Below are 19,719 nucleotides of genomic sequence, written 5' to 3'. Positions count from 1 at the left end.
TATATATATATATATATATATATATATATTTACACACACACCTGATGGCAGCAACATGGGTGGAATCTCAGCGGAGCACCCAGTGATGCCAGGACAGTGGGGTAAGAGAGGGGCCCGGGGAAGGGACATAACCCAGGGAGGAGCACTGGGAGCTCTGGGTCCAGAAGGGTCACCCTACCTGGGAAGAGGACAGTCTCAGGGGGACAGGACAAGCCTCTTTAAAGCTAATACCCAGCCACTGGGTGAGAAAGGGGGAAGAAGCAATCTCCCTCAGAGCCCTGGTAACCTAGAGGGCAAGGTGGGGGCGCTGATACAAATCGGACAGTTTGTGCCATGGAGTCCCTTTCTAGGACTACCCTCCCCCCGCCCCGGGGAAGCAGGAATGGCTGCACCAGAAAATACAGCGACTAAGTTCTAAACAGAGTAACAAACAGAAAGTTTGACAGTGAAAAGTAAACTAAAAAGACAGTATGTAAAGTGGGGCATATTTTAGCCTCCGTTGTCGCTGGTGATGGGATTAAGGCAATTTCATTTCATTGCTTTGCTCATCTATTTTCTTTGTCTCTAAAATTGTGATAGTCTTCTAATGGGGTAGGGTCTTCTGAGCTGGATCAGAAGAGTGTTGTGGGTGAAGGAGGAGGGAGCTGGCTATCTCTGGACAGGGCACAAGGAAGGACCCTGAGGGGGGGAGGGCCTCTCAGCAGTAATACCTGAAATTAGTCTGTCAGCCCCTCATCTCCGCAACACACGGACTTGATCCTCCTTTAAATGTAAATCCTTCTCCTTCTTCCTCCCTCCGCTTCCTCCATTTTTATAAGCTGATCCCAGTCGCCAAGTGAAGACACGATGCAAGGGGAAGCAGGGAGAGCCCTAGGAGCCCAAATCTTACAAAAACTAGAGGCTAAAGTCACATCATTCATTCATTCATTCATTCAGCAGATACGACGCTGTGTGGGAACACTGGGGCGAAGTGGACACCCAGCCCTTGCTCTCCTGGTGCTCCCATCTGGACAGTGGGAGGCACCCTATTGGCCCCTGCCTCCTGGAAGGGGTGCATTATGAATCTGCTCACCACCCCCCTCCCCGAAGAGTTTTTGATGTTAAGATGAGAAACTGAGGCAGAGAGAAGCAAGGCGCCAGGGCTCGGTCACATTTTCCAGTTAAACCCAGTTTCGGAAACACCATGGAGCGGCTCCGTGCTAGGTCCAAGTCCAAACTGCTTTCCGCCCCCTTCTCCCGGGGCAGGCAGAGCACCGGAGAGTCCTTCGGGGGGCGGGGCGGAGGGTCCGCCGATGCCCCGCACTCTGGTCCGCCCCCGCCCCCTCATCGGAGTCCGGGTCCCGCCCAATCTCCTCCCCCTCACACCTCGGGTAGCGAAGAGATCCAGGGAGGACGCGGACCAGGCCATGCCCATCGCCATAGAAGTGGGGCCACCCCAGGGCCCCAGTTCGGGGTCCAAGAGGTTCTGGGACCAGGGCGCGCGCCCCGGGGCTAACGCTGCGCTCCAGGCGGCACGGAGAGGACCAATACTTGGCCCTCTGCAGCGGCTCTGCTCCGGGTTTCCTTCCCATTTGAGAGGCGGGAAAATCGAGGCGCAGAGCGGGGACGGGGCCTTCCACCTGTCACACTTCTGCCTCGGTCAGAACTGACGGAGAGGATGGGAAGGAGGAAGAAGGGGGTGGGGGCGGCAACGACCCTCCCGGGACCTCTCTGTCCCCTAAGTCCCCGCACCCGTAAAACAGGCGCACTCCCGCGGGCCTGTGTCCGAAGTAACAGTCCTGAGAGCCGTAAACTGAAGGCCCTGGAGCTCCCAGTTCCGAGGAGGCCTTCGGGGAGGGTCCCCGGCGGGGCGCCCCGGCCGGCCGTGCGGGCCCTGCCGCGCCCCCTCCCTCCCCTCGCGGCGGCCGCGCTCCTCCCCCGGCTCTGCCTCCCGCCCGCCCGCCCTCCTTCCCTCGCTCCCTCCCTCCCCCGCCCGCCCGAGCCCGCGCGGAGCCCGAGCCGCAGCCAGAGCGCGGGCAGCGCGGAGCGGGCGGCGGGAAGGCAGCGGTGTCGGGCGGCCCGCCGCCCCCGCTAGGCCCGGGCCACGCACACCCGCCGGGCCCGGGGAGAGGCCGGGGACGGCGCGCGGGCGAGGACTCGCCGCCCGGCCCCGGGGGGCATCCCAGAGCGAGGACAGCCGGGCTCGGGTCCGAAGTGAGTGCGGGCGGAGGACGCGCCCACCGGAGGTGCGGCCCCGCGAGCTCCGGGCCGCGGCCAGCCGGCTCTGGGGTCCGAGGAGGAAGGTGACGGCCGAGGAGCGCGGTCCCTGAGGGCGCGGAGGAGCCGGCCCGGAGGCCGGCGGCAGGGAGCCGCGGCGCGCCGCCATGCCCGGGGCGCTGTAGCCGAAGGCGCGGGCCCGATGGAGCGGGCCGGGGCGCGGGGGCTGCGCGGGGGCGCCGGCGGGCCGCCGGGGCTCCGGCTCGCGCTCGGGCTGGCGCTGCTGCTGGCGCGGCCGCCGTCGGGCCGCGCGGGGGCCCCCGAGGCGCAGGAGCCCGCGGAGCCCGGCACGGCGGCCCCGGCCGGGGGCGACCGCTGCCGCGGCTACTACGACGTGATGGGCCAGTGGGACCCGCCCTTCAACTGCAGCTCGGGCGCCTACAGCTTCTGCTGCGGCACGTGCGGCTACCGCTTCTGCTGCCACGACGGGCCGCGGCGCCTCGACCAGAGCCGCTGCTCCAACTACGACACGCCGGCCTGGGTGCAGACCGGTCGGCCCCCCGCGCGTGCCCGCGACGCCGCCGCGCCCCGGGACCCGGGCCGCGAGCGCAGCCACACGGCCGTCTACGCGGTGTGCGGCGTCGCTGCGCTGCTCGTGCTGGCCGGCATCGGGGCGCGCCTGGGCCTGGAGAGGGCGCACAGCCCGCGCGCGCGGCGCACCGTGACCAGGTGAGCGCGCGCCAGCCGGGGCCCCGGGGCCGGGATCCCCGCCCTCTCCGCCCGCCCCGCCTGGACGGTCCTTCCCGACCGGTGGGCGCCCCCTCGCCATCCTTCATCCTTCTCGCCCGTCTGGAAACTCTGGTCCTCTCAGCAGCCCCCTCCTCCTGGTTTTTCCTTCCTGTTTCTGTCTCCAGGTCTGTTACTCCCCCCACCCCCACTTCAGGGAGGGAGACAGCTGATACCGTCTCCCCTTGACCTTCCGGAGGGAGCTGGGTGCTGAGCCCTCCTCCCCCGCGGCTCCCTCCTCCTCCGGAGTGGGCGGGAGAGCTGGTCGCCCCGGACAGAGGGCACAAAGACCGCGCACCCAAGAGAGGGGGCCTGGGGCCCGAGACCCACTAGTGCGGGATGGGGGCGTAGGCTGATGTAGCGGTGGGTGTCTTAGGCCCCCACGGTAGGGAAGGGAGGGAAGGGGCATTTTCTGTAGCTCTCTCTCCCCTCCTGCTTCTCTCCCCACTACCCCCACCCTTCCACTTGCCTTCCACCCCACCCCCATAACTGTGACTCAGGCCTGACCTTCTTTCCCTGGAGAGAAGGCCTCCCCCCACCCGCTCCACTCAATACACAACCCACCCCATCCCAGACAGGGGTCAGGGTCTCTCCCTGTGTAGGAAGGCGCTGGAAATGTGGGGGACACAGATTCGTTGTTGCGGAGGCCAGGACAAGTGCTCGCTGAGTCTGAGCTTTGTGTGAAGTGGGGTCTACAAGTGGGGTCTCAGCTCGAATGGGGACTCTGGGATTCTGTGTCCTCACCCTGGAACTCTACGCCCACCCCCGCACTCATACGCTCACATGCCCCCAGCCACCCCATGTTCTGGAGCCTGTGCCCTCCTCGCCCAGGTCTGGGCTCCCTTGGGTGTGCGACAGGCTGGTATTTAGAGGTGACAATAGAGACGCCCCCAAGCCTGGGTAGGCCAGGTATGGAGGCTGCCTGCCTCCTAGACTTCAGGGGCAGGGGATGAGGGCTTCCCGGGCACTCCACAGCACCCCTGTCTCCCAGACAGCTGCAGGGCAGAGCCGGGAGTGGAACCCTGGGCTCAGCCGCTGTGCTGTCTTGGTGATGTGGAGGCTCTCATCCGGGGTCCTGGATGCCGTGGGGGCAGGTCCTGAGCTTGGAGTCCCTCAGGCTGAGCAAGAAGTCAGGGCATGTCCTTGACTAGAGCGGAGCCGCTGGAGCTGAGGGCCGTGAGGGTGTGTACACCTCTAGGCTGGGCCACCTAGCTGACACCTTCCCCTGGAGCCCACTTCACCCGCAGGGGGCGGGAAGCAGGCCTGGTGATGCATCAGGACGGGCTGGCCCACCCGTGATGTGCCGTGTGGCCTAGGCCAGTCCCTTCCTCTGTCTGGGCTTCAGCTCCCATGTGCCCTCTTTTTTCTCCTCTGGGGAATCAGGAGCCCAACTTAAGCTCATGTGTGGGTGTGTGCTGAACCCCTGCCCCCCTCCCCCAGAGTCTCACCCTTAATTCCGCTGTGTTGAGGTTGATGGTCAGCTCCCCTCCAAGCTCAGAGGAGCTGGAGTCTGTCCCTAGAGAAAGTTTGCGCAGAGGCCCAGAGGCATGAAAATCACTCAGGTGTTTGGGAGAACTGACGCAGAGCTGGGACCACCGGGCCGGGCAGCGGAGGAGCGGGCAGGGCATGAAGATCCGCTCAGGCGGGCATTCACATCCTGCCACACTGCAGCCAAACAGCACCCACCCCAGAGGGCCCACCTCTAGGGCGCTTCTTGGTGCTTCAGCCATTTGAGGCCCCAGCCCCAGGAGGGAGGGTCAGACTGCGCCAGAAGAAAATCATGGATTCTGGGCACCAAAGGCAGCTGGGCTGGAGGCTGGGTCTGGCTGTCTGCAGGGAAGGCTCAGTCAGAAGCTGTCACACCTGGGTGGGGCTGGGTGTCCTGGTAGCAGGGAGGTGGCTGCCCAAGGTCACATGGTCTTGGATGCTGGGCTGCCACTGTGGGATCTCCTGGCTCCTCCCTCCCCTTACCTGTCTGTCCTCCCCTCCGTGCCTGTGTGGCAGCTTTGTCCCAGGACCCAGCAGAAGCCCCTGCTGCAGGAAGGGAGTTACATTGGCAGGTAAAGAAGGCTTCCTGGAAGAGGAGGGATTCTGGTGGGGTTTGAAGAATGAGTAGGAGTTTTGTGGAAGGAGATGGAGGAAAGTTGTCGGCACGGGGTACAGCACAAGCCCAGTCCAGGAGCCTGATACACTTGCAGAGCTTTCACTGGGAGAGGAGGTTCGACTCGAATGGGTCTTGGAGAATGGACTCTGGGAGCGGGAGAGTCTTTGAAAAACAAGGTAGTCCTGGCCACACATGACCCCATTAGAGTTTCCTGACCTGCTCTGGAAGTGGCCAGGTTGGGGAAACCAGATGTGGAAACTAGATGTGTAAGATCAACCGCAGGGCAGAGGCCCAGAGAGGTCAAAAGAGTGACAGAGTGGTGGCTGCTGGCCTTAGATAGGCCAGGGCCTGGCCAGTGGGGAAGCAGGAGGTCGGGAGGGCTGCTTCTCATCCCTCTTTCCCCACAGGACACTCACAGAACTTCTGAAGCAGCCGGACCCCCAGGAGCCACTGCCCCCACCCCTGGGCCCACCTCTGGGTAGCTGTGTGCAGGTGCAGATGGGTGATGGCCTCCCCCGGGGCTCCCCCAACAGCACAGGTGTGTAAGCTGGGGGACCGGCATAGGTCGACCTACAGCACAGGGACTCCCTTGTCTGATGTGGGCCTGGGAGCAGGGGAAGGTGTGTGCTGAGGGGGGAAGAGGCTCTTAGCTCACTGTCTCACAGTTGGAAGGAGCTGCCGGCCTCTGCAGGTGTGCGAGTGGGGGCTGGGCAAGCCGGTCAGCTCCCCTGGTGAAGGGAGACCTGCTGATGTGTCCTGCAACTTCCAGTCACAGGGACTCTGTGAGGAAGGTTCCAGATTCAGGGCTCCCTGGCTCAGGCTGTGGTTCTAGGACTTGGCTCCGTGCCGGGGGGGGGGGGGGGGGGTTGTCGGGGGAGGGTTCTGCCTGGCACCAGCCTGTGGACGCCTCTGGGCCTTTTTCTCCAGGCTGGAGCCTCCCTCTTGGCCTCTTGCTGGTGAGGCAGGCTTCACAGCAAGCCCCCTCCCCTCCCCTCGGTGGGTTCTAATGCTCCAACGTTAGCTCCGTCTCCTGAGAAGCACGTCCTGGGACTCAGTGCCTGGCCCAAGCTGGACATGCTGGGGAGTCATCCATTGGGCTGGCACCCACTCAGGGCAGCCTGCTGTCATTCATGTTACTCGGAGCCGGGCCCCTGCTCCAGGCCGGGAGATTCTGTCAAGTTAGGTTCCTCTCTCAGTCTCCCTCAAGTAGCGCCCCCCACGAGCTCTCGCTGAACTGCAGTTGGGGAGAGGACAGTGAAGAGTGCTAGTGCAGGTGGAGAGTGTCCCCCAGTCAGCAGGCCGGGTCTCCCCTTCCCTTTCCCCGCTCCAGACAAGAAGCGCCCCAACAACGTGCCCCTGGGGTCAGCAACACCGGGACCCCTGCGTGGCCCCAGGCTGCAGGGCGGTGGCAGCATGACGCTGCAGCCCGACTACACCAAGTACGCCACCCTCAAGGCAGCCGCGCTCAAGGCCGCAGGTGAGTGGCCGGGGAGCCCTGTGTGGGGGGCGCCGGGCGCTGCACCCCGGGTGTCCAAGCTCCCAGATCACAAGGCTCAGGGGCCCCGTTCCAGTTCCACAGTTCCCCGCCTTGCGGGTCAGCGCTCCAGCCAGCTTCTGTATCGCGCCTACGCAGGGAATCGGCTCCCGCGCCTCGGCCTCCCGTCGCCTCACCGGGCCACCCGGCTGGTCCCCCACAGCGGCAGCCAGAGCCCGGGGCGTGGAGACCCGCGTCTCCCTCGGCGGGTCCCCGGCCTGCCCCGCCCCTGAGCCGCTGAGGCCCCGCCCCCGAGGCCTGACCCCCGCCCCTTTCGGCCCAAAGAAGCTGAGGCCCCGCCCCTGCAGCCTGGCCTCTCCCTACCCGATCCCGCGAGTCGCTGGGGCCCCGCCCCCGGGGCCTGACCTCGTTCCCAGGCTCGCCCCCACTGTCCCCGCAGAAGCCACACCACAGGACTTCTACCAGCGTTTTCCTGCCAGCGAACCTGCCCCGCGGACCCTCCCGGCGCGGGCCCCGCGGCCCCGCGAGGACTTGCCCGCGCTGCTCGACGCCTGCCCCTGGGCCCCGCCGGGCTACGCGGCCCCCGCGGGCCTCGCCCCGTCCGGCCACTACAAGGCGTGGATCGCCGGCCGCCAGGCCCGGCCCGCCCCCCGCGGCCACCTGGCGGCTCAGGCCTCCCCCGCACCCCGGCGGCCCGGCCACGCGCCCCGGCGCCAGTTCAGCGTGGAGAAGCTGCCCGAGGCCTTCAGCCCGCAGCCCCCCGGCCTTTATGGCAGCGCGGGCCGCGGACCCCGGCACCTGAGCACCAACAGCAAAGCCGAGGTCACCGTGTGAAGACGCGGCCCGCTGGTTCTCCCGAGCCCTCGCGTCTCCTGGGGCCCTCGTCTGTCTGGGGGGCGCCTTGGGCCGGTTCCAGGGGAAGAGGGGCGCCGGCCGTGGAAGGCCAGCCCTTCCTTATGCCTGCCCAAACTGGACTGGGGCCTTGGAGCCTGCAGGGCTAAGAAGGGGCCCACTGGGGAAGGCCAGTGGTTCTGTTCTCGGGGCCCTAGGGCCCGGGTTCCTCATGTAAATAAAGCCTTTTCTGTGGCTCCCATCCCTGACAATAAAGGAGCCCCGGCTTGGCTGTGAGAGGCACTGATGGTGGAGGCATTGGTCATTGACTGGACAGACGGCGGTCCGGGCAGAGGGCACAGCATGTGCAAGAGCAAAGGACTGCTCCTGAGAGCTGCCGGCAAGTGTTCTGGGAGCCAGGGAGAAGTGGCTGGAGAGGGTAGTCAGGGTTGAATGCCAAGCTTAATGTCCGCGCCAGTGGGAGCCATGGGAGACGGGCAGTTGCGCCCCAGCCATCTCGAGGCTCCAGAGCACAGGGGAGAGGGCTGTCTGGGAGCCTGAGGCCCCCGGGAGGGTCCATGCCCCTTACTGGAGGTGAGCCCCCTCCAGCCAGTCACTCACTCCACATCTTGAGTTGGTTGAGCCGGGCTGATCCTCATTGACATAATCTGGCCCTGAGCCGGCACCTGGCTTGCAGGCCACTTGGCCAGCTTGGTCCAGAGCCACCCCCCTAATGGGTGTGGGCAGTGGGCCAAGCGGACAGCTGGTGCTCAGGATGGGGGAGCCTCCTCCCAGTAGCTGCTCTGGGGGGAAAGCGAATGCGGATGCTGGACGCCGAGCCTTGGCAGTGCCCCCACTGGGGGGAGCTCACACATGCTCGGCTGGGCCAGCTCTCCCCTTCCTGCCAGGCAGGCTCTGGGTACCTAGCCGTGTCTCAGGGCATTGCCAGCAGCCTGGGTGTATGAGTTTTGTTGTACCAGGGATGGTTGGGGAGGTTGAGGTCTGGGTTATGCCCCTCACTGTGTGACATCAACAAAGCCGCCCAGTTGGGCCTCAGTTTCCCTCCTGTGTACCCTAGGCATCGTATGCTGTTTTAATAACAATGGTCACCATCTGTTGCTGCTTCTTTTATTTAGTCCTTACAAAAGCTCCATGGGTGTGTGCCTTTATAGATGAGGAAATTGAGGTTTTGAGACCTAAGTAACTTGCCAAGGTCACCCAGCTGATTAGTTTAGGACTCTTCTGTCTTCTGCAACTGTGAATCTGATGAATGGCAGGCAGGGCAGTCTGGGGACGAAGGGAGGTCTGAATGTGTGTGCTGGCAGGAGTGGGGTGGGGCGCTGCTGCTCCCCAGGAACAGGCAGTCTCAGATCTTCCTCCTGGCAGGGCTGCCCTGAGGCCCCCCAGCCCCCAGCTCTTCACCTGGAGGAGGGCCCATCTCACTCTTCTGGCTTTTGAGGAATCCAAGGCCCAGAAGCCGCAGGACAGAACAGAGCCAGGAGTCTGTGGTCCTGCCTGCAGTGAGGACCCCTATGGCTGGTAGGGGAGACAATCCTCACACCCTCAACTGGGGGCGGGCTGTCCCGGGCCTATCCTGCAGCTGTGTAGAGAGCCGGGGGAGGAGGGTGGGTGCTGAGTCATGGAGCCTGCAGAGACTCACAAAAGGATCAGGTTCCTGGGCACAACGGCCACAGCCACCCACCCTGGTGACACAGGCCCTGACAGGTGGGTGCAACCCCTGTTCATTTTCAGTCCCAAGGACCCTAGATCTCCATCCCAGGGGGGCCAGGCTGAGGCTACGGGCAGGGCCGCCACCGGAAATGCTACAGCTGGGCCCCTCCTGGCTGCTCTGGCCCTCGGGACCGTGTGGCCTGCTGTGACTCATTTCTCAGCCAGGCCAGGTCACAGACCTTGCTCTCCCCGCCCCAGACTCCTCCCCAGGTCACTTCGGACTCCTCCTCTTCCTGCCCACTGCTGCCTGTGGTCTTGCCCTCGGCTGCTGCACAAGGCACTTAACTATAAACCGGTACTTCGTGTGTGTGTGTCGTATCACTGAAACCCGCCAACAGGTCTACGGGGACTTGGTCAAAGGTGGGGACTGTCATCCCTGTCGCGCACACATGGAAGTGGAGCGGAGGTGAGGTCCTGCCCCAGGTGACCCAGCTGGGAAGTACGGGAGCTGGACTTGGATGTGACTGGCGGACCAGGAAGGGGAAACTAAGGGGCAGCCCACCCAGTAGGGGGAGATTTATCTTTGAGGGGTGAGCACACACGGGCTTAGCACCCCAAATCCCAAACCCCTGCTGCTGTGAGCGGCCAGCTGTGTCCTGGTACAGGGACCTCGGCCTCCAGCAGCGCCTCGGGCTGCCCTTCTAACCCAGGCTCCGTCCCGGCAGCGGCGTCGGAAGGAAGGGGACAGTGTGGGTGGGGGAGGAAGGTCCTTCCGACTGAAACCTTCCAGGGGCCTCTCAGCAGAGGGGGAGGGGCTGTCCTCAGTCCCTGACCCCCCAGAAGCCAAGCCACGCAGCCACCTAGTCATGACAGCGGTCACACTACAGACCCTCACACGCCTCCTGCTGGGTGGTACCAATCTGTGTTTATTGAGTAACCTACATCCAGGACACAGTGAATGATTCCATATCAAGGAAGCCATAGGTGTAGCCCCTTTTCCGTGAAAACCCACCCCCTCCCACCCCTCAACAATAATGAGAAAAGGCACGGTATATACACTGAGACAAGGGCTGGCTCATGGCGGGGGGTAGGGCGGGGGCCACGGATGACTGTGTGTGGGGAGGGGCGGCAGAGACAGAAAGGGGGTAAGGTCCAAGCCGAGCCATTCCAGCCTGCACTCGGCATCAGGGGGAGCCCCCGCTGCGTGCACCCCCCAGTCTGTGCTGGGGCCCCTGCACAGACGGGGAGGAAAGGCAGCCCCTCTCAGCCTCACAGCAGGCTCTGGGGTCTCAGGCAGTCCTCGGGTCCTGCTAGAGATGGCCTCAGGGGAGGACCCAACCCGGGTGGGGGGATCCAGAAAAGTGGGACTTTTCCTCCCAGGACCCCCGTCAAGGCAGGGGGCCTTATTCCTAGTGTCCACCCCAAAAAGGGATGGGGAGGGATTGGGGGTTGGTCCCTGCCACCCTGGCTTATTTTCAGGTCCAGAATTAGGGATAAAAATAGACTGGAGGTGGAGTTGGAGGAAGGAGTTGGGATGGGAGGGAATTGAGAACCCACACTGAAGGCCCCTGGTCCTCAGTCCCGCTGGGTGGCTTCATGTCTCCCAGCCCCCTGGGCCTACCCTGAGCTTGGGCTGGCATCCCAGGGGGCGGGGGGAGTGGGAAGGAACAGAACAATTAAATAAGATACCATTTATTTTTTAAAAAATTAAAAAATAATTCCGACATTATTTCATCCAACCCCAGGCCTGCCCCCTGCCTCCCACTTGCCTCCCCAGGGCTGGGCTCCCCTCCTTCCTTGGCTGTCCTGTGTAATAAAGAGAAAACAATGAACTGGCTTTGTCAGGCACAGGGGAGGGGACACAGACTCAAGGAGAGAAATAAAGATGCCACAGCAACTCAGCCCTGCATCACGGCAAACCCAAGCACACGGATATAAAAACATCTGTATAAAAAGGGGGAAAGGGGCAAGCTGGGCACAGTGCCAAGGGTGAAGCGCTCTGGTGCCCAGAGACCTATGTCCCCCACGGGGAAAGCCTGATAAAAAACCAGGAAGCAGGAAAGGGGGCTGTTCGGGGAGAGAAGAGCTGGGAAGGGTTGAGGGCTGGAGGCAGGGGCCAAGCAGGTTGGGAGCCCCCGCTGCTTTCAAGTCAGGGAGCTCCTCAATGCCTGCCCTGCCCTGGCTTTCTTCTGCCAGCCCCGCGGGCCCCGGGACTACGGGCAGTTCTCCACAGCAGCTCTGGGGGGCTCGGCCCAGGGGCCTACCAGGCTGAGGTGGTCCACCAGCCTCAGCAGGCGACAGCTCCGGAGACAAGGCTCATCCCACAACTCCCAGAGGGAGCAGGGCGAGAGACCGAGAGACAGAGGGAGGAGGGCGAGGGAGGCAGCGGGCTGAGGTGGGCAGCGCCCAGGGGTCAGGAGGCGGCGATGGCCGTGCCACCCCCCAACTTGACAATCATCTGCTGGCAGTCGTTGCACGAGCGCCGGTCACCCGCCTTCTCCAGGGTGCGGGCCGCCTCAGCCAGCAGCACCGCCCGCTGGCCCGGGGAGGAGAGGAAGGACAGCGGAAGGTGGCGGCAGGCCAGCAGGATGGCGGTGGCCCGCTCTCGCTGGCCAGGCCAGGCGTCCACCTCTCCTGCGGGAAGGGCGAGATACGTGGAGGGACCAGTCACCGAGAGCCCTCCAGGACGCAGGGGCTGTTCCAAGGGCTTGCTGTGGGCGCGTTTATTGGACCTCAGGCACCCAGTGGGGTGGGTTCTGGTGCCCGCCCCGGGCCACGGACGACCGTGGAGGATCGTGGCTAGTACCCTGCAGCTAGTACTCGGTGGTGGGGTTGAGACGCGCCCCCCATGCAGTGTGGCTCCGGGGACACCCCCCCCCCCCCAGTGCTGGGACATCATCTCCCCACTCCTGAGGCTAGACCCACAACTCAACCAAACCGCAGCCTTCCGGCGTTCCCGGCTCCTCCCCAGCAGCCCCTGCAAAACCAAGCGTCGGGCTGACCCTGTTCTTGCACGCCCCCCGAGAACACTGCAGGTGGGGCTACCCGCTGGGGCTCAGGCAGGGGCCCCAGCAGGCCCAGAGCCGGGGCGCCGGCCGGCTCACCGTGCTTGGTGCTCTGCGCAGCACGCCGGCGCAGACTGTGCTCCAGCAGCTGGTGGGTGCGGGTGGGGCTGGCTCCCGCCATCAGGCGCACGGTGGCTTCGTGCAGGAACACCTGGGGAGGCGCGGGGGGACACGGCCGTTCGGACCCCAGCAGGTGCCTCTCCCGGCACCTCAGTGGCCGCCCCGACGGCAGCCCTTCCGCCCACACGACCCTGCCCTGCTCTCCCCGGGGAAGCAACCTCTGTGCTCACCGGGCCTTCCAGTCCCAGCCAGGAGCGGGGAGCACGGCACAGGCAGGCTGGGGGGGGGCAGCCATGAGCCTGAGCCAAGAAAGACGAAGAGGACTGCTCCCCTCTCCTGGACAGAGAGAGAGCACGGACACGCCCCCTGGGTTGGAAGACAAGAGGCCTGGGTGCAGCCTCAAGTCCTGGGGGGCTGCCTCCAGCTTGAGACCCGGCCGAGGTGAGGTAGGGGCAGCAGGAGGGGGGCTAGCTGGGCGGGCACCAGGGAGGCTTGGTCCTGTTTCCTTCAGTTGCTTCAGAAAGCGAGGCCAGAAGGTTTCCAGGTGAAAGTGCAGCTCTTCTGTAAATACGAGTCACTGGGGAATGGGAGGCCAGGCCTAGATCTAGGATTCCTTAAAATCTCAAGGCTCCTTTATACCTTCGTATCTCCATCTGCGGGAAGGCTACGGGGGGAGCACTAAAGAGTGTCAGCAGCGGGCAAGCAGGATGGAAATGGTGTCTCAGGAGAAGGCCTTTGATGCCAACTGTGCCCCGAACAGACCACAGGGCCCCGAACCCTAGGGCACACTCCTCTTTTCCCCAGCGGAGGGTGGGTCCCCGGTGATTATGTGTTTTGTCCACTGTCTGTCCTGGCTCACTGCACACGGGAGCCACAGTGTGACCCTGTGAGGGCCCAAGGAGCAGGCAGCCTTGCTTTTTTTGTGCCCTTCCCCCACCCTCACTGACACTTCTGCCCTTCTCACTTGAGATTTTCGAAAGTAATTCAGGCAAAACCATGGTGAGTACATTACTCTAATTAGCAATAAAAATAAAACAAGGAAATTATTTGGGTCCAATAAGCCCAATTATACAACTGCCCTCAGGGACTTCTCAGATCCTGTGGCCGTCACCACGGGGATGTGACGGGCAGTCAGGCAGCAGAACCAAAGCCCCCAGCGGCTCAGAAAAGGAATGAAATGAAGTTCTAGGGAGATTCTGTGACTCTCACACCAGTTAGAAAAACCAGAGCAGAGCTCTCTCCGTGCCCTTCCCAGCCATCCCAGGGCCAGAGCTCCTGCCACCCTCGCGCTCCACAGGTTCCGCAGGTGAGGGGCACTCCGTGCGCAGGTGAGGGGCACCCTGCCTATGGGCCACGCGGCCTGCTCGCTGCCACGCCCCAGCCCCGGGCACACAGCAGGTACCCCACTAACACATGCAGAAGGGGAGACCCAGGGGCGCCTGGGTGGCTCAGTTGGTTAAAGCGACTGCCTTCGGCTCAGGTCATGATCCTGGAGTCCCAGGATCGAGTCCCGCATTGGGCTCCCTGCTCAGCGGGGAGTCTGCTTCTCCCTCTGACCCTCCCCACCCTCATGTACTCTCTCTCTCATTCTCTCTCTCAAATAAATAAAATCCTAAAAAAAAAAAAAAAGAAGGGGAGACCCAGCCCCCGGCCCAGCGCTGGACAGACTAGCTGGCAGACCTCAGAGGACCGACTCTGCAACCCCACACTGGCGCCCCACTGGGTTCCAGGGCCCGCCCCCCACCCCGCCCTTCCTTGCCGGCCGGGCCTCACCTTGCGGTACGCTGGGCGGAAGCTGTGTGCCAGCCGGCGCAGGCTGCCCAGGTCCCGCTGGAAGCCGGCCAGTTCAGCACCTGATGCGTGGTACGGCTCGCCCAGGGCCTGGCTGGCTCCCGCCTGCTTCTGCCAGAGTGCTGTCCTCAGCGACAGTAGCAGGTCACAGGTCAGCAGCTGGACCACCTGTCGAGAGCCACGAGGGAGGAGACAGGTGACTGGCCTATTGCTGGGACAGGGATCCCTGCAACTCTCAGGTGCTCCCCAGCCCGACATTCAGCAGCGCCAGGAGGAGTGGAGAGTCCCAGAGGGGCAGCAGCCTGGGAGACACACCACAGGGAGCAAGAGAACAGCTCAAGGGTGAACTCGGGCTCACGGCATCTGGTCCTTTCCGTGGCCGCAGGTGGGAGATCTGTTCTTCCCATTCTGTGGGGGAGGAAGTGAGGCCCAGAGAGGGGCACAGCTTGTGTCAGGGCTCTGACAGAAGGCAGAGGTTCCTCCCACCTCACAGGAGCACCCCCGCGGCTGGCCTGGAGGCCGAGATACCCAAAAGGCGCCACGGCCCTGCCCCTCAAGTAGGATCGAAGGGCCTGAAATGGAAGCATAGCCAGGAGATGGGGGAGGAGAAGGAGAGGCTCATGTCAAGAGAAGGCAGCCAAGGCTCGGCCCGAGTAGTCCCTAGGGTTGGGGAAACAGGAGTGAAAGCAGGTGGAACCACGGAGCAGTTGAATGCTTGGTTTAGCCCCACAGACCTAAATCAATTGTGGTTTTGCCACTGACCAGCACACGACTAAACCTCCCAGCCTCAGTCTCCTCATCCATGAAAAGGGCACCACAAGGCTGTTGTGGTACATGAGAGCACTGTGTGTGTGTCCCGCGCCCGGCCTTGGGAAGCAGTCAATGCCAGCCGCTGCAAGCCTGGACGCCGCACGTGTGGGGGCCCACGAGGCTGGGCCGCCTGCCTGGCTCCCGTCAGCACCAGGGAGCAGTGAGGGCAAGGAGGCAGCCCAGTCCTTTTTGAGAGGGATCACACGTGGCCCTCCAGTTCAGATGGGCTTCCTGAGGATATTCCCCTTCTTGCCCCTTCGCCAGGGCACTGGACCCAACCTGGACCCTGCCTCGTGCCTGCCCAGTGTCCTGTCCCTTTGCCACTGTGTTTTCTGGCTGATGATAGCCTCGGGGGGACACGGATGAGGCCTTCCTCTTCAAACAAAACCTGACACTTCTAAGAGGTGAGCGTTATAGGGAGCACCTGTGGATGGGGGTAGCAGCCTGGGGCTGGATTATGTCCTTTGAGAGACGCCTGGCTCCATGGGGTCTCCTTCTTCTCGGCCCATTTTCCCATAGAAAATGCCCTAAGGGTTGGGCGACTGGGTGGCTCAGTTGGTTGAGCGACTGCCTTCGGCTCAGGTCATGATCCTGGAGTCCCTGGATCGAGTCCCGCATCGGGCTCCCTGCTCGGCAGAGAGTCTGCTTCTCCCTCTGACCCTCCCCCCTCTCATGTGCTCTCTCTCTCAAATAAATAAATAAAATCTTTAAAAAAAAAAAAAAAAAAGAAAATGCCCTAAGGGTGCCGCGGCCTCTCTCACGTTCCCCAAACTCAGCTGAGACTCTTTGGTTCTCTCACGAAGACAAACTCTACAGGAGACCAGCAGTGGAGAGGCACCAAGTGAGAGGGGGCTCCTCCACGGGCCTTTACTCTTGGGCCCTCCCTGCACATGGCTTGTCCTGTAGGGCTGGCACGCTTTTTGGGCTCACCCCAGGATCTGAGGCCCCTGAGCACCTCTTAGCCAGAAGTGCCCCGCTAGCCACTGGGGACCAAACCTCAGTGAAGGTCTCAGAGTCTAACCCTCGAGGTCACAGCTCGTCCCTCCCTTTGTGGAGGGAAACCATGCTCCTGAGTGAGCTTTTAGTTGTGGGCACTCCTGCCCTCCCCTCCGCCGGGACGGCCAGGCCTTGGGATCCAACAGTGACCGCAGTGCCCTCGAACAAGGCCTGGGGAGGGAGAGTCTCGAGGGCCAGGCAGGCCTCTGTGATGCACTGTGGAAACATTGCATGGGTACGACCAGAACATGCAATGCAACTACAATGCACCGCAGCTGCCCGCAAGGACGCGTGCATCTGGCCCCGGAGGCGCCCGGGGCGTGTGCGGGAGCGTGCAGGCGCCCAGTCGAAGGCTGGCCTGCAGCGACCGGGGGAAGTTGTGCAAGCTGCCTGGAGCAAACGCAGAGCCCTGGCCAGCAGGATCCGGGACTCAGGGAACCCAGCAAAAGTGCAGGTGGAAACATACTTGCCCGAAGGACTAAAAGGGACCCCAACTGGGCCAGAACCGCTGGCCTGGTTTGCCTTCTGGACAGCCCCACGGCCGGGTAAGCTCCAGGTGGGTCGGAGTGTTCTCCCCCACCACAGCTGAGCTCCTCCCCGAGGCGCCAGGCAAGCTCGCACTCACGTGGTTGAGGGTGAGGTCGCAGGTGGCCCCGCTCACGTTGAGGCTGCTCCAGAGGTGGCCGCTGGCCCTCTCACAGTGGCAGAAGGCACTCTGCTGCCCGTCCGCCTTCCCAGAGAGTGAGGTGTGCATAGCTCTGCAGGTGTGGAAGACGGCCTTCACCAGGGGGCTCCTGGGCAGTGGGGGGGAGAGGCAAGAGGTCAGCGAGTGTCACCTGGGCAGCAAGAGGGGCCTGAGCTGGTGACATGTGGGTCTGTCCACTCAAATGCCGCCATAATCGCTCCAGATCCGAAGTGCCAGCCCTGAATGAGGGTGGGGCTCCCCCCGCAGCAGCTCCTTCATTCAGGGAGTGGTGGCAGAGCCCCAGGCCTGGCGATGCAGCAGCCAACAACCCAACTCCCTGCCTGCGGGCGCCCACTTTCTAGTGCAGGAGTCAGAGAGAACACGCACTGAACACTGAGATGTACGCGCCATGAAAGAAAGTCAAGCAGAGGAAGAAGGTGGCATCTTATGAGGCATGGTGGTCAAGGATGTCCTCTCTGGAAAAGAGAGACCTGAGGAGACAGGAGTGAGCCGTGTGGCTAGGGAGGATTCCAGGCAGAGGAGCAACAAGTGCAAAGGCCCTGAGTCCTCCCTGATGCATGGAGAATATCCAGGGGCCGGCGTGGCTGGAGGGAAGGAAACAAGGGGAGCAGAGGGAGGGCAGGCCCTTCGCAGCCGAGCCACGGCCCCCATCCCCAATCTGTTTCCGGCTGCTCCAGGACGCAGGCCCCCGAAGCTCATCTCCTTTTCCTTTCCCACTTCTGCGCCTCTGAGGACGGGGTCACAGGGCAGTGCCCCCTCTCACCAACTTGCCTCCTGAGGCTTAGTCCATCTGCTGTGCCCCCTGGGCTGCCTTCTCCTGTCCTGCCCCCTGGGCCAGGCCCTTTGTACCTACCTCTGGTCCCCCTGACACCGACCTGTGGTTGCCGGGCCTCCCTCCCACTGGCCCAGAACCCCTCCCCGTGAAGAGGCGCGCTGGCTGCCTCACAGAAGCCACGACTGGCCTGGTGAAGGCAATCGCACCAGCTGCCCACAGGACAAGTGCCCGCACAGGCCCGGCCACTAGCGATCCGCTCGGGGCTGCGACCAGCTCTCGTGTGCACTGGGGCCTCTCAGAACGCAGCTGCCACCAAGAGGGCCTCAGTTAAGCATCCACTCAATAAACCATGGAGCCAGGAAGGGGTGTGGGAGACCTGGGGAAAGGGCATGTGATGGAGAGGAAAGGATCAGAGACCCAGGCTCAACCAGCAGGACTGCCACTAAAGAGCCACCTGACATTCAAACAATCTACCTGTGCCTCAGTTTCCTCTTCTGTTAAGTGGCCACAATCCCTGCTGCCACCTATGGTGGCATGAAGTACTGACTCCATTATTTGCACCTGCTCTCTGAGGGGCCATTCCCTCAGAAGCTGGGTGTTCAACTCCCTAGAGAAACGGAGCTTCTTCTCATACAGCAGATCGGGGAGAGGCCTGGGGAGGCTGGGGATGGGAGAGGGGTCCCACGGCATCGTTATCCCTAAAGAGCAAAGGGACCCCAGAGGGACTGAATTCAGGGGGAGGAACGTCTGCTGAGGGTCTTAGCGGATGCCAGGGCTCCGCTGCTTACACGAGGGGATTCTGGACGACTGACCTGCCATGTCCTCAGGCACACTGGCTGGGAGACAGCACACACAGGGTGGAGTGCAAGGTGGGTGCTGACTGGTCAGGGTGCTTAAAAAACAGGTTACTTAAATGAAACTGGGGTGTCAGACCTACCTCAGAGAACCTGCCTAGACCTACTTTTCTCAGCTCCTTTCTGCTCTCCTGGTTAATGCTCTGCTTGATAGGAAATGTTTCAGCCTTGGCTCTGAGGACCGGACCTGGTGGGGCTTTTCTGTCTTGGAGCATTCTACTACTTCTCTGGAGTTGCAGAAGATGTTAGGGACGCTCAGGCAGAAACAGCCCGTGTCAGCAGGCAGGGTGGAGTGTCACTATGGGCCAAATACTCCCAAGAGGCAGGCGTGAGTCCCCCAAGAGGAAGGTCAAAAGTTCTCTGGTTAGGCCTCGTGCTACAGGCCCAAGGCCCTTTTAGTGACAGGGCTGATGGGGGGCTAAAAGGCAGCTGGAAGAAAACTGGAGACCATGCTGGCCCACGAGAGAAGGTCCTCGGGCCCTCCCAAGGTCTGAGCTGGCCGTGAGCCATCACCACACTGCCTGGCTTCTCCAGGAGCCTCCGAAGACACCAGCAGCCACACTGCTCTCCCTCCAGCCTGGGGTTCCGTGGGGGATGGGGGAGGAGGCCCCGGAACTAGCAGTGACAGCTGCTGGGACAACAGACGCACAGACGGGGTCCTCGCCAAGCTCCGTTTCTCCGTGCTACCCTCCTCCTCCCTCTCGCTTTCTCTCTCCATCTACCATGTAGTCCCCAGGCTGCCTGACCTTTCACCCCAGTGACCACTCAGACCTGCTCGCTCCTGCTAACATGGAGAAGGGAGCCTGGCACGCCTGGCCTCTGGGATTCCCCCCCCGCCCCCCGGAGGTAAGTGGTCAAGGGGGCTTACGCACTCTGTCACTTCCAGGGCTTTGGGGACACGCTCTACTTCAGTAAAATGAGCGCGTACAGCTGCATCGTCTCCCTGGAGCCAGCTGATGGCCACAGTGATGGCGGATGTCCACCACCGACAGATGACATCTGGACCTAGAAGGGAACAGTACGAAACACGACTCCAGCACCCGCAGATTGACAGCGCTCAGCCCGGCTGCGTGCGCCCAGTTCCTCTGTGCACGAGCCATCATTACCTTCTGCAGATGGGCTGGGGACCTTTGGGTTGCCCCCTCATACAATTCTGGTGGGACATGAGCCAGCACTATCTTCTGGAAAGTGTTTGGCAACCTGTATCAAGAGCCTTAAAGATGCTCACTCCTATTAATCTAGTAATCCCATTTTGGGCAACCTATCGTCAAAAAATTGGCCTAAACAGAGAAAAAAAAGAATAACAAAGATGTTCACTGTAGTGTAACTTTTAAAAAAAGATTTATTTGAGGCGCCTGGGTGGCTCAGTTGGTTAAGCGACTGCCTTCGGCTCAGGTCATGATCCTGGAGTCCCGGGATCGAGTCCCGCATCGGGCTCCCTGCTCAGCGGGGGGTCTGCTTCTCCCTCTGCCCTCTTCCCTCTCGTGCTCTCTGTCTCTCATTCTCTCTCTCTCAAATAAATAAATAAAATTAAAAAAAAAAAAGATTTATTTATTTGAGAGAGAGTGCAAGAGAATGC

General features: G+C 62.4%; 2 protein-coding genes across 2 annotated transcripts in view; one reads left to right on the top strand and one right to left on the bottom strand.

The window, feature by feature from the left end:
• Positions 1–2,398: 2,398 nt before the first annotated feature.
• SHISA8 (shisa family member 8) lies at positions 2,399–8,527 on the top strand. The gene is made up of 4 exons (XM_081822561.1): positions 2,399–2,925; positions 5,494–5,624; positions 6,417–6,563; positions 7,021–8,527. Exons 1-4 carry the CDS (start codon positions 2,399–2,401, stop codon positions 7,413–7,415), a joined length of 1,200 nt encoding a protein of 399 aa, XP_081678687.1. The 3' UTR covers positions 7,416–8,527.
• A 1,461-nt stretch (positions 8,528–9,988) lies between these two features.
• Positions 9,989–19,719, bottom strand: part of SREBF2 (sterol regulatory element binding transcription factor 2) — a 65,896-nt gene continuing 56,165 nt past the window's right edge. The window contains exons 15-19 of the mRNA XM_081822560.1: positions 19,013–19,145; positions 16,431–16,599; positions 13,982–14,167; positions 12,188–12,299; positions 9,989–11,717 (exon numbers count right to left, since the gene is read on the bottom strand). Coding sequence (XP_081678686.1) covers positions 11,497–11,717; positions 12,188–12,299; positions 13,982–14,167; positions 16,431–16,599; positions 19,013–19,145 — 821 coding nt within the window. The 3' untranslated portion in view covers positions 9,989–11,496. The remainder of the gene's footprint in view (positions 11,718–12,187; positions 12,300–13,981; positions 14,168–16,430; positions 16,600–19,012; positions 19,146–19,719) is intronic.

The sequence above is a fragment of the Leptonychotes weddellii genome, chromosome 5, assembly GCF_054177405.1.
Source record: "Leptonychotes weddellii isolate Sample4059 chromosome 5, ASM5417740v2, whole genome shotgun sequence".
Taxonomy (NCBI): Eukaryota; Metazoa; Chordata; class Mammalia; order Carnivora; family Phocidae; genus Leptonychotes; species Leptonychotes weddellii.
This window is presented reverse-complemented; position numbering and strand designations above follow the sequence as displayed.

What these genes read in the sequence shown, in the direction of transcription:
- SHISA8 (XM_081822561.1), top strand. Translation starts at nt 2,399, where the DNA reads ATGGAGCGGGCCGGGGCGCGGGGGCTGCGCGGGGGCGCCGGCGGGCCG. An exon ending in GGGCTCCCCCAACAGCACAG is followed by an intron (nt 5,625 to 6,416) that starts GTGTGTAAGCTG and finishes TCCCCGCTCCAG; the next exon opens with ACAAGAAGCGCCCCAACAAC. An exon ending in AGCCGCGCTCAAGGCCGCAG is followed by an intron (nt 6,564 to 7,020) that starts GTGAGTGGCCGG and finishes CTGTCCCCGCAG; the next exon opens with AAGCCACACCACAGGACTTC.